The sequence below is a fragment of the Strix aluco genome, chromosome 7, assembly GCF_031877795.1.
Source record: "Strix aluco isolate bStrAlu1 chromosome 7, bStrAlu1.hap1, whole genome shotgun sequence".
In the NCBI taxonomy this organism is placed as follows: Eukaryota; Metazoa; Chordata; class Aves; order Strigiformes; family Strigidae; genus Strix; species Strix aluco.
In genome coordinates this window covers 36604826-36617246 of record NC_133937.1, presented here as the reverse complement: position 1 = coordinate 36617246, position 12421 = coordinate 36604826, and the positions used below count along the sequence as shown (strand labels likewise).

At 36.4% G+C, this 12421-nt stretch overlaps 1 protein-coding gene across 7 annotated transcripts in view; it reads right to left on the bottom strand.

Annotated features, from left to right (window-relative positions):
* PLEKHA1 (pleckstrin homology domain containing A1) overlaps positions 1-12421 on the bottom strand; it is a 38770-nt gene that overhangs the window by 3052 nt on the left and 23297 nt on the right. For 3 of the 7 annotated variants that reach the window (XM_074831457.1, XM_074831456.1, XM_074831461.1), the window contains 6 exons: positions 10879-11010; positions 9078-9221; positions 7991-8059; positions 4958-5022; positions 4056-4119; positions 2761-2850 (listed from right to left, as the gene is read on the bottom strand). In XM_074831457.1, coding sequence (XP_074687558.1) covers positions 2761-2850; positions 4056-4119; positions 4958-5022; positions 7991-8059; positions 9078-9221; positions 10879-11010 — 564 coding nt within the window. Of the gene's footprint in view, positions 1-313; positions 467-1556; positions 1662-2760; positions 2851-4055; positions 4120-4957; positions 5023-7990; positions 8060-9077; positions 9222-10878; positions 11011-12421 lie in introns of all 7 variants that reach the window. The other 4 variants (XR_012624045.1, XM_074831460.1, XM_074831458.1 and 1 more) reach the window with 4 other exon arrangements.

Below are 12421 nucleotides of genomic sequence, written 5' to 3'. Positions count from 1 at the left end.
AGAAAGAAAACTGATCTTCAAGCTATTCTTTCTGTCAAGTTATTTTTTTGTGTTTATTATTGTTAACTGCCATTCTGTTGACCTTTACACAACTCTACTAGATTGATACTGTGAAAATAAGCTTCCACCATTTACTTACTGACAGAAACACGTTCCCAGACTACCTAGGAATGATTTAGATGTCTAAAGCGTAGGCAGAGTGACGTTTTAGATATCCTAGGATACCCTGCCTGATCTACAGCTCTATCTCCAGAACAAAAATTCCTCAGGTTCTGCATTGTATCTATCAGTTCTGTACAGATGTCTCAAATACCTGGGGTATCTAAAATAGTGCTGGATACAGCATTAGGTGACTCGATCAGAACGCCGTGCGATGATGCAGTGCGTACTTCCCTCTGCAGGCTTTAGGAGCTGCAGCTGCTGCCACTTCTGCCATCACCAGTGTTAGTACGTGAACTAGAGAAATCTGCGAGCCCATGGGTGTACACAAACCAAGTCACTTTTCAAGCGCATTTGTTAGCAAAAAAACCCATCACAGATGTGTGTCCAAGATGCAAATATACATCCTAAATGAAATACTTATTTTTTCACAGCAGTTTTCCAAGTTTCTTTTAGAATGCTATGACATGAATTCATAAATTTAAACGTAATGGATTCTGCCAAGTACTACCGTATTTCTTTTTTATAAATTAAATATTATTTGGTAGGAGCTGTGCAATTTTTTTTTGGACTTCAGTTGTGTTCAATTTCAGTGAAGTATTTCACATTACTTACATTGCCTTATTTCATACCTGACTTGATACTCCACTTTAACACCTTTGGTTTAGAAGAACATATGATCAGTAATTTACCTACTATTCTTTGTGTCATTAATAATTTTAGTTCAACAAATAGGACAAAAGTAAGGGATATTAGGACAAGATCTCTATAATAAACTTGCTAAATTGAACTGAAGAATACTCAGATTTTACTACCCACACTGACTGTAATTTCACAGTTAAGAGACTGTGCTGCTGTGTTACTCCTAAGGTGTACTGCTTTGAACAGTGTACCGATTATACATTATAATGCTTCTATGTTTGAACTAATAATTTCATGCAGAGACTTATAAGCCATGCAAATCAGGCTACAATATTATCCTTCCAATTACCAGAGTTATGACGTGCATTCTTTGCGTGCACGCATCTGTATTAGTTTGTGGGTAGCTTAAATTTAATTTTGCTTTTGCGCAGTTTCAAATAAATGTAAAGTAAAATGGAAATATGAACTCTCATGCAAATTAGTTTTAATACTTTCCTATTAAAATGACACCACATAACTTATGTTTAAATATATAGTATGCTTTGAAGTATAAATACGTTTCTGCCCTTTTTAATTTCCAATTACTTTAAAAGAAAAAACAGTGCGAACCTGTAAGCGAATGATATAATTTATGAGTTAGTCTTCAGTAATGATAATGACAACAGGTAGCATTATTTTTAGTTTTTTATAGTGCAAATTAGTCTCTAGTCCCAGCCCTCTGTTAAGAAGGCAAGTTTACATGAGAGCCCACATACGTGCTGCATTCACCAGTTCTTGATGTATACCTCTGTATACAAGGATTCGACAGCCTTCTGGCCTGCCGCATCTGGAACACAGTGCAAAGCTAAGATTAGAGTAACCTATACTTGGGAAAAGAGGAGAAGAGAGGGAAAAAGAAAGAAGTGATGCAGACAGTAATAGCTAGATTGCTCAGTTAGCCCCACAAAAAAAAGCATACACAAAGAGAAGTTATCTGCGTATTTTCATTCCCCCAAAAAGAAACAGAATTTAGGACAGGAAGTTTTATTTAAAAGCATGAAGCAGCTCCCAGCTGCATAAAATAACTGAGTGCTTAGACTGAGTTAACAGAAACGCAATACCAATGCAAATGTGTAGTCAAAAGCCAGATTTAAATTATTAGATCTCGGATTGTGGGGGTAATGATATATTCAGCTTATTACAAAACATCCCATAGCCAGAAAGTGAAAACCATAGCTTGCAACATCTGAACTGTAAAGTATTCCATTTGTTAAATCTGGACATACTGGGAGACACTGTGACACTACAGTAACCTTCACTGTTCACAAGTTAATGTATTTTGTACTGAACATCTAAATACAGTTTAAATGCAAATATGCTGGCATCCACAGGGCTTCACAAATACTAACATCTGTCCCAGTGCCTCAGTTCAGCAATGCTAGATGGTGTTCACGCTACGTTCCCAACAGCAAAAACTAATTCATGCGAGCAGAGATCTCTCAGAGAAGTTACTTTAAATTTGAACCTGTATCTGCATATATGATAAACCATCAACAATAGAAAACAACAATTTAGTAGAGCCATTAAAAACAAATTAGAATATTGCCATTTGATTGCAAAATTCAGCAATTCACAGCAACACCTCGCAGGAATTAGAAAGTTTCAATTTTACTTCCAAACTAGTAGCAGCATAGTCACAAAGATCATACTGAACTCAGAACTTTTCTAGGTTAGCATTTGCATTATCTACGGGTTCAAGACAAGAGAGCGCACATAAAATTACATACACGTAAAACTAAGATAAGTGCTCAATTAAAAACGCAAAGTATTTTATGCCATTCTGTATGAAAGTTCATGCAAAGATGCCACGTTACTACAGGACAGTATAGAGGACAGGCAAAAGGAAGAAACAACTAGAACTTCATGTGCACAAGTGAACATCAACTAATCACATTTTCTCTGAGGTTCAGAATAACATACGGAAGCTGCTGATCTTCCAGGTCCCCGCTGTGCTACAATGGCCCCAGAAATTGCCTTTATCCAACTGTGCATGTCTTCTGGACTGTCCGCCTGGAACAATATGTATTATATTAAACATAACCAACTCTCAACACTCCCAGCGTCCTGACCATCTGCATTAAAGTGACAGCCTTACCCTCCTTTAGTAGCCTGTTATTTAAAGCTATAGGGACTTAATTTCTTAACCCAGGCATTTCTTAAAATCTTACCCTGAATTTACTATTATATGTATATAGTTATATAAAAAAATAAGCAAGAAATAAGTATTTTTTAACACTATTTGCACACTCTAGACTCAATTTTTTACTTTTCAGCAAAGAAAAAAAATTAAAGCACCCACAGAATTTCTTACAGGAGATCAGCTGACTCCTCTTAGCAGACTTTGGCCAATGACATAACTTCTGTACTTTTCAGTCACTGTTGCACTTTACTTCTATGAGGTATTTACTGAAGAGTTACAGCAAAATAAAAATCAGTCTCTGTCGGGGGTCAGCTACACATGTACTTAGAACAACAATCCAACAAAAATGCAACAGATTAACAGTAATACCAAGGGTGCACATATCGGGGATAAAAACAGATAAAAAACTAAAGCTATCTCCTAACACATCCACCCAGCAAGAAACATCTGCAACATGTCACTTAACTATGTTCATAACTCAGCATCTGGCACCACTGCCTGTATGAGACTATACTGGCCTTCCTGATCCTACCAGAGAAACTCGAAAATTATTTCCAGTACTATAAGCATCACATTCCCACAGAGCTAGGAAGAGCAAGTCTTTGTGACTTGCATTATATCCAAACATTTAACAGGTAACATAGATACGGTGAATAAAGTGCATATGGATACATATTACCAAATAGGTACTGAAACCTAAATGTTGCTGTGCTTTAGCAGACATTTTAATGTGGCAACTAACTTCAATATGAAAACTCAATTACTATACATAAAAATTCAGTACTTCAAAAGATAAGATTTAAAATATTGAGTCGATCCTACAGAATTTGAAGATCCAAATGCCAACAAAATCACGTTAGGATTTACTGTTTGTTGCTTTCATACACTACCAACGTAACAGTTGCTGTTACATGGAGTATTTCTTACATTCACCTTTCTGAAACGTAACGAAGATGACATTCCCTCCGTAAATCATGGCATAGTTAAATACAACTTTAAAAGCACAACAGCAGTGCTTCTTTGCTTTGACTATGGCAGTCCCCTGGTTTTGCCCAAAGTTTAAAAAATAAATTACCTGTACATAAAATGTTCGAGAAGTTGTTACAATTTCAAAGAGATTGTCTCTCATCATTATATCACTGTAAATGAAAACACACAAAAATACTTCAACCGCAAGTATAACCTTATTTTAAAAAGACTCTAGGATGTGCAGAAGAATCAGAACATCTGAAGACCTTTTGCATTTCTTTATCATGCTACTGTTGTTTTTTTGGTAAATACTAAGTAGAAAAAGAAAACCAGCATCTCTTACTCGTTTTAGTCCTAAGACTCTTTAGTTTATCAGTGGCATGTGTGCTATACATATTTTCAATTGGAGCATTCTAAACCATATCATGTTAAGTTTAAAAATATTTATTGTTCTAGTCAACCTTCTTTAAAATTTCACATTTATATTTTGTTGTGTCTTCGCAAAGTATTAGTCCTAAGCACTAGCCTGCTAAAAAAAGAAACTACAAAGGCAATTAATTCCTTAGTATATTGCCATTTGGTGGGAGGGAAAGAGCAGGAGAAAGTATTCTCAGCTAAATTCAGCCATTCAGCATAAGGTAATGTCCTCTAAAGGTTTAGGGATTATATAAGCAGAATAGAGACTCCCAAAATCACTGCCTCAAATCAGACAGCACCCATGCACCTCTCCCTCATGACTGCATCATACTCCTTTGTTCCACCCTTGTCCAATGCATTCACATTCTACTGAATGTTACAAGTTTGAAACGCACACTAATGCAGAACCCTCAAAACCAGTTTTATGCACAAAACTACTCACTGTCCTGTAAGTAAAGAGTATCACACATGCATACATCCACTGAAGTTATTAAAAAGTTCTCCACTGTTTCCATCCAGTGATGAGCAGTCTAGCCATCACAAGGCAGTGTGCTACATCCCATGTAACCACATCAGTGCTGCTCTCCTCACCTTTGTTTGCATTCCTGAACTTTATGGACCTCCTTAAGTGGTATAACCCTGAGAGGTTCCTTTTCCTAAAAAAAAAAAAAAAAAAGGGAAAAATATTTCAGTAAAGTATATCTAACAACTAGAATATAGTCAGTCAAGAAGCCAGAGGTCAGGACAGTTGACAGCAGCAGACTTATGATAAATGAGACTTTCAGGGCAGTCACTTATGCAAAAGGTGATGTCAACCAAAATCTGCTTTTCTAAGTATTAAACCAACCATGGCACTTGCAACAAAGAGGAGGCAAAAATCAAGAAACAAAACACCCCAAAACAGTCATTCACCTTACCATAATGGGGACAACCACCCCTGTTCCCTTCCCCTAACTAGATCACAAAATTGAATCTGGCCTCAAGCAGCTTATTTCAGTAAAACCATGATTATATTTATTCGCTATGAAATGCTACAGTACAAGATGCTTTGTTAATTGTTCCGCATGACATGGCTTTAAATAAGATTAATTGTACCCTATACTCAATAAAATTAAAAATAATACAAAGAAATCAATCATATCAAAACCTGTAAAAGAGCAAGTATTCTTAAAGCATATGAAAATTCTGTTACCATAAAATAAGTAATTCTGTCAAAGTTTCACACAACAGAAAAAAAGATGAGAACATTCAAACAGAAATACTTTCACTTTTGCCATGACAACATGATGTCATACATACTATTATTTTCCTGTGGTTGTTGCAGTAAAACAAACAACAACTTATTTTACCTCTGCTGTGTTTTCTTTAAGCAATGTTACAATGGACTACTGCAGTTGGCTTCAGCTTATAGACAAAACAAAAGCTATCAGCTCTGAAATGATTACTTTCTCTACAATTTCTATTACATATACTTAAGAGATTTATGTTGTTACAGCAAACATCAAATGTCACCCAAATATAACCATCCTCAAATGTCAGTTTTCATTAGATCACTTGGGTCTATAGCAGATCAAATGTACTGAGTTTAAAACTCAGTGTTTTCTGTTATTTTGCCCCTCTTTCCCCCTCTCCCCTCCCTACTCTTCCTAGGTTCACTCATCCATTACAAGAGAGTTTTCAAATACATCAAATGTGAACTGCAAGATCATCCCTGGAACACAGACACCTGTTGCAGGGAAGACCTCAGCCCAGAAATGATAATTTTCTGAGTCTGATATGGCTGTATTTCAAGACTGACATGGGCTTTTCCTCAAACTGAAAAGAGGAGGGATAGTTAAGAGGGAGTGGGGGGTGAGACTCATTACACCACCAAACAATCACAAGAAAAAAAATCCCCAGAATATGCACATTTTTCATTTTTTTTTAAAAAAAAGCAACTTTTTTTTTACATTTTTGAGAGCAGAACACAGATCTATTTCTACAGATGCAAAACAACAGCACCTCAAGATATCCAGTAGGAGTCATTTGAAGTACTGGTGAGCAGGTTGGCTGTCAAGACAAACTGATTTCAAGAAAGAGCCATACTTGACTGAAGACTGCAGCTACTGGGAACTGAAGTCCAAAAGAAAGAAGTTTTCCAGAATTAGAAGTCTGATGCTACACTAGCCGAACACAACCTCCATGCCTTACCCTTCTTAACCACAAAGGCATGACAAACAACTGCTACTGAACTTTTTTCCTACCTTTGTATTACTCTCATTAGGAACAGGAGATCCCACACATTACAAGGCAGATCCTAATTGTTTAAAAAATTATTATGAAACATGATTATCATGATCAGGTTTCCTAACCATGGAATTCTTTGATTAATCACTGTAGTCCAATAAAAGGACACTATATTCTCTATTTACTCAGTATTTAATTCCCTGAAGAGGGATGACTTAAAATGCAAAAACCCCTAATTTTAGTAAAAATTGTGAAGCAGGACCTACTTCCCTCTTGTCTGACAGCTGGTCAGTCCAGTACCTTCCTCAAACTGCAGCAAGGGGATATTAGCCTGAAGAACAGAGGACACTACAAGATTTTATTTTGTTCAAAACAGTTAAACTGGAAAGAGCAGGATGAAACACTAAAAGTGTATGCATTTCTACCACCTTTCTAGTATACTCACACAGTACAATTCTCCACTGAGTGAGAATTTGCTTGTGAGCAATCTGCACTCAGATTTTTTTTTTTTAAATAAAAACAAAGAGTTTATTATAGGCAATGAGTCAGAACTGTGTTATGCTGACAGTAACAAGGATAATGATGCAAGATCAAACTCCTGCTACTGTTGTATGCTCCCTCATTAAAAGTAAAGCAGAAGTTCTCTTCAGAAACAGCCTGAAATTCAGGTTCTTGACATTTTACATCCTACAGTTGGCCTGTAAACTCAATTTTCCTTAATTTATAATACTCTACAATTCAGACTTCACTCCTTAGGTACAGATTTTCTCATGTTTAGTAAGTGTGGGACTCCTTTCTGGGAAAAACAGACTGTCTCCAATACGAGACACTTCATTTTTAAATGAAGCCTGAAGGCACTTAACGTTTGGTCAAAATTGTTCAAAAGGTTGAAGAGTGATGAGTGGGGAAGAAATATCATGAAACCAAAACAAACTCTGTAAGCGTTCCTTCTGAGCAGCAGAATTCTCTGCCTGTCTTGGCTGCCCTGGTGAAAGAAGTGTGTGGGAAAAGATCCCATCATTTGTATGATAAAACACTTCATAATTCTAACTTTAAGAATTTAAGTTTTGTCTCCCCACATAATGATCAGCTGTTTCAAGGACACAATTTTATGTGAGTACAAAGTGACATAAGATACTAATACAAAAATCAGGGTGATTGTAGAATGTATCCCATTACTGTTCTTCAGTGCCCTACAGACAGACTCCCAAAGAGAAGACTGATGTCTGAGTTAACAGCCACCCTATTAATTTTTTGTTCTTCCTGATCATGAAAATTATTACAGTACAGAGTTCAGAGTTGCAGGAGCAGCACAGCACATTTTTCAAATACAAGCATATTTCTTTAGATTTACTTGCAACTATGTATGTGGAGAATAACACATGTTTGGAAACTTACCAGTTCAGACTTGAAATACCCTATTGTGTTTTCATCTAACTGAAAGTATCTTCTCTTCCAGTTCTTCATCTGTTAAAAGAAAATAAGCAAATATAATAATATTTTATATATGAAATACAAATACACGTTATACATTGTTCATATATTCATATATTTAACTATATAATCTCATTTATATTTGTAATACATGATACTGTATAATTCCTATTTATTTATAATTATTCTTCTATAAAATATATGTAACATCCAAAAGTTATAAATATATGTGTGTTATGTATATACATAGTGCCCCCAAAATAATTCTTCAAGACTCTTCCCAGTTTTTTTTTTTTAAACTGCAAAAATTAAAAATTCTGGAAGGTACTATTTTCTATGATAAGAATTTTTCAACAATCTCCACTGAAACTGTAGCAACTCAGCAGCACAAATACCCCGTAAGAAATGTTAAAAGATGGTATATTAAAGGTTTCCAGCTTATTTTTAACTAAAAAAGGAATGTTACAAAAAGAAGCTTCATAATCCAAGATAAAAACAAGTCCTGAGAACTCGCAAAGGATGAATATCTTGCTTAATCCAAACTATCTGTTCCTTCTTTTAGCAAGGCATCATGTGGATAGGTCCACTTGTGTTAAACAGTCTGACAAGTTGTACAATTCTTCCTCTGAACTGAAAAATTAGCTTTTTCTAAACGTTTTAGTGATTTAAAAGGTATGGAGGCATTGAACTTCTACCTTAGTTTAGGTGCCTCTACTGAGCAAAATAAGGATCTGTACATCACTGTAGAACAGAATTCCTAGTTGCATGCACTAACCAGAATGTGGAAGCCTCTGAGCACGCAATTTTTCCTCTCCAGAACATCTCCAACAACATAAGATTGAAGAAAACAATGAAGAGAAGTAATACAGACATAAATTACGGGCTACTGGAGGATAAGTTTTATCTATAGCCATCCTTAATACTGTCAGTAGTGCTAAAGTTACCAGCACTTAGGTCTTCTTTTTTTTAAAATCATCTACTTGTTAAGTACAACTACCACCTTAGGACCTTTGTTCTTGATTAATGAAACACACTGATCTCAAATACTTACCACTGCTCCTTGCTTTACACAGTAGCCAGCTTTGATAATAGCATTATCTGGGGGATGCTTAGCAGTAAAATAAGGAAGGTGACTTTGTGACCGCTTCAAATAATTCCTATCGCCCCCTTCACTGCACTCACTGATTTCTTCTTTCTAGAAAAAAGCAGGAAATTTCAGAATACTCTCAGTTTTTTCTAAAGGTCAAAGAATAACTGTACTAGTTATAATAGGAAATAATTGTACCATCCCATGCTCACAAATCCCATTTCCAATTTGTTTGAAAGGATAAAATATTTCAACTGATTCCTAGAGACAACTAATGAGACTCTCCAAGGGCTCTGGTTTAGTACTTGCAAGCTCCATTTAGAAATTAAACTAAGAAAGTATTGAGTATCGACAGACACTCAATGAAGAATGACGTAGACCTAAAACCAAGATATATGCGTATATTTAGTGCAAACTCATAACATGACTTTAAGGGCAAAACACTAGAGGTGGCTACAGCAAAGAAAAAGCTATTTCTAGAACTAAGACACATCAGAATTCACCAACTTTTTTAATGCAGTTCAGGTATGTATATATGTAATTTGCACTGTGTTAATCTAATCTGTATTTTCAACTCAAGGAACTTCCAGAAACAGGTGCAGGTCTGTATCTTTAACACTGTACAGATTCTTCTTCCATGAGCTTGTCCAATCTCTCAAACTCAGGAGAGTTTCTCACATCCATGACATCTTTCAGCAAGGAGTACCTTATATTTTATTACTCACTGCAAGAACAACTCCTTCCCTATGTTTCACCTGGTTACACCATTAACCTTGTTTAAAAGCCCATCTTTCTCATACTGGAAGAGACAGTTTACATCATCCACTCCTGCCAATCGTGATTTTGTAGAGCTCTTACACCCTCCTTTAGTTATTTCTTTTGCACATGAAGAGTACTAGCCTAGTCAGTTGGAGTATAGGTGATCATTATATAGGAGATCATTCCACATGGACCAATCATCCTTGAAATCTTTCTCTGAACCTTTCCAGTTTTTAAGATGAGAACAAAGTTAGACAAAGTAATCAAGGTCTGGTCAAAGACAGAATTTATACAGCAGCAAAGATGTTTTCTGGTTTGCTCCTTACTCTTTTTCTAGTAACTCCTAATGTTTGTGGGGTTTTTCCTCCACTGTTACTGAACACTAAGATGATGTTTTTATAGTGCGACTAAGTCTTACCTTTCACTCAAGTGGAAATGGTTATTTCAAAATCTAGTATTTTCCATAAAAATTATGATTGTTTTTCCCAGAGTCCCTTAGATCACACTTATTTTCACTGAATTTCACTTGCTATCTTATTTGTCCACACATGCTATTTCATAAGGCCCTTCTGCAATAGTTTAATCTTCTGTCATCCTTACTACCTCTAATCACATAGTGTATATACAACCAGCTGATTTAATCACATCCTTTTTCTCCCCACTTTTCCTGGCAGTTAAAAAGACATAACTTCAGCATTGTTAACACCAACAATTCATTTCACACACACAAAAAGCTGTTTTCAGCATACTAACTGTTATCTGCGACCAAAAATCAATACTCAAGTAATTCTTTATAGCCTTGTGTAATTCCCTATAATCTTGTATAAAGGGGGAAAAAAAAATCCTCAAAAACCCCCAGTATCAATAAAAGGTGCACATCAAAGTTTACGTCCTCTGGTCAGGGTGAGCAGCTGACAGCTATATTGTGATACATAACCCGTTCTTACCTGTCAAACAACAAAGGCTCCTCTATCAAATAACGGCTCACTTAGTTTATGGGTATTACCTGGGTAGGTGTAATGATAGGAACACCGCCAACAATTTCTGTCCTGTAAGAGACTTGCTTCTTTCCACCTGGGCTTTCAGCTTGACGATTTGCGTTATCCATTTGACACAGAGGATCAGACTGCTTTGGTACCTGAAAGTGGAATATGATAATTTGCATTAAAAGTTTCAGGAAGAGCCAAAAAAAGTCCTAATCATTATTCAAGTGTTTTTAATTTGTCTTCAGCAGGATTTAAAAAATGTTCTCTAATTGTAAAAGGCTAGAAATAGCTTACATGAAAATTTGTTGGCTATGCCTTAGTTCTCAGAAGAAAACTGGTGCCAATAAAGATATTTCACCAGGTGTCTTGAAATCTAAAACTCAATTCCCAGCTTTGCTGTAAGTGCCACACTTGATCTTCAAGAAGCACTGCTAATTTGTAGAAGAACTAGTTCTTTATTTTTCACTTGCTTTCAGTTTTAGTAATAAGTGCTCTAGCCTGGAGACACCCCAGTGCCTGTAGAGCTAGCACAGTAAGGCCATAAACACAGGGCTATAGCACTGAGACTTTTGTCAAACAGGATGCCTGACCAGTATGACATTTGCACTCACATTCCAATATCTGGCATGAAGACTGTGTGTACTGCCTCCATTAATGCTACATATATTGCTAAATTCTGTCCCAAATGACTATAACTACCTATTTCTAACTATCATTAACTAGTAGATAATTCTCTCAAATGTGGAACTAAAGGACTCAAAATATCACAGCAATTTAATTTCCACAATAAGTGTTTTGATCTAAAACGTTTACTCAGATTTCTGAGTTTGTGCAAGAAGTAAACATCTGTAACCTAAGAAATGCACTGACTGGCTACCCCAGACATTTTAATTGATAATCTACTTTTACCCCTAATATTAATATAGTAAGTTTGAAGTGACTTCAACAAGAAGATATCAAGAGTCTCACACCAATATATCCTAGCCAGCAGCTTACTGGATATTTATATAGGATATCCAAATTCCTTCAGAAAGAAGGGACACACAAATTATTTTTACACAGTGAATTACCATGCAAGACTGTGGCACATTCAGAACTTGAAATTGAAATGATCTAGACAAAAACAAAGCTACTTTATAGTCTGCTGTGATTCTAGTTCCTAGGCCCAGGACTGCCTATTTTACAAAAAGCAGCCCGCAAAGAAGTACAAACACTGCTGAGAGCACCAGTGTCAGCCTAGGACAGCTTCCTCCTGGCCAAGTGAAGGTGGCACTCAGCAGCTTGTTCAGCTGTGGCATCAGGCTCGTTCTCTCACTGCCACCATCCCCTTAGCCTTGCACAAGGCCCAGCTTTGCTAGCACAAGTAAAAGGTGACTCCATTCACAGCCAAGCCTGGCGCTGGAGGGTAAGACATTCTCCTAGTGCACACAGATCACGGGCCTCAGCCTTTCGTGAGAAGGGGCTTGTAGTTACAGCTTTATGGGTAAGTGCTTCAGCTGTCACAAACTCCTACTTAAAATGTTACAGACCAAACCCACAGCCACCTTCTCATGTGAATTCATT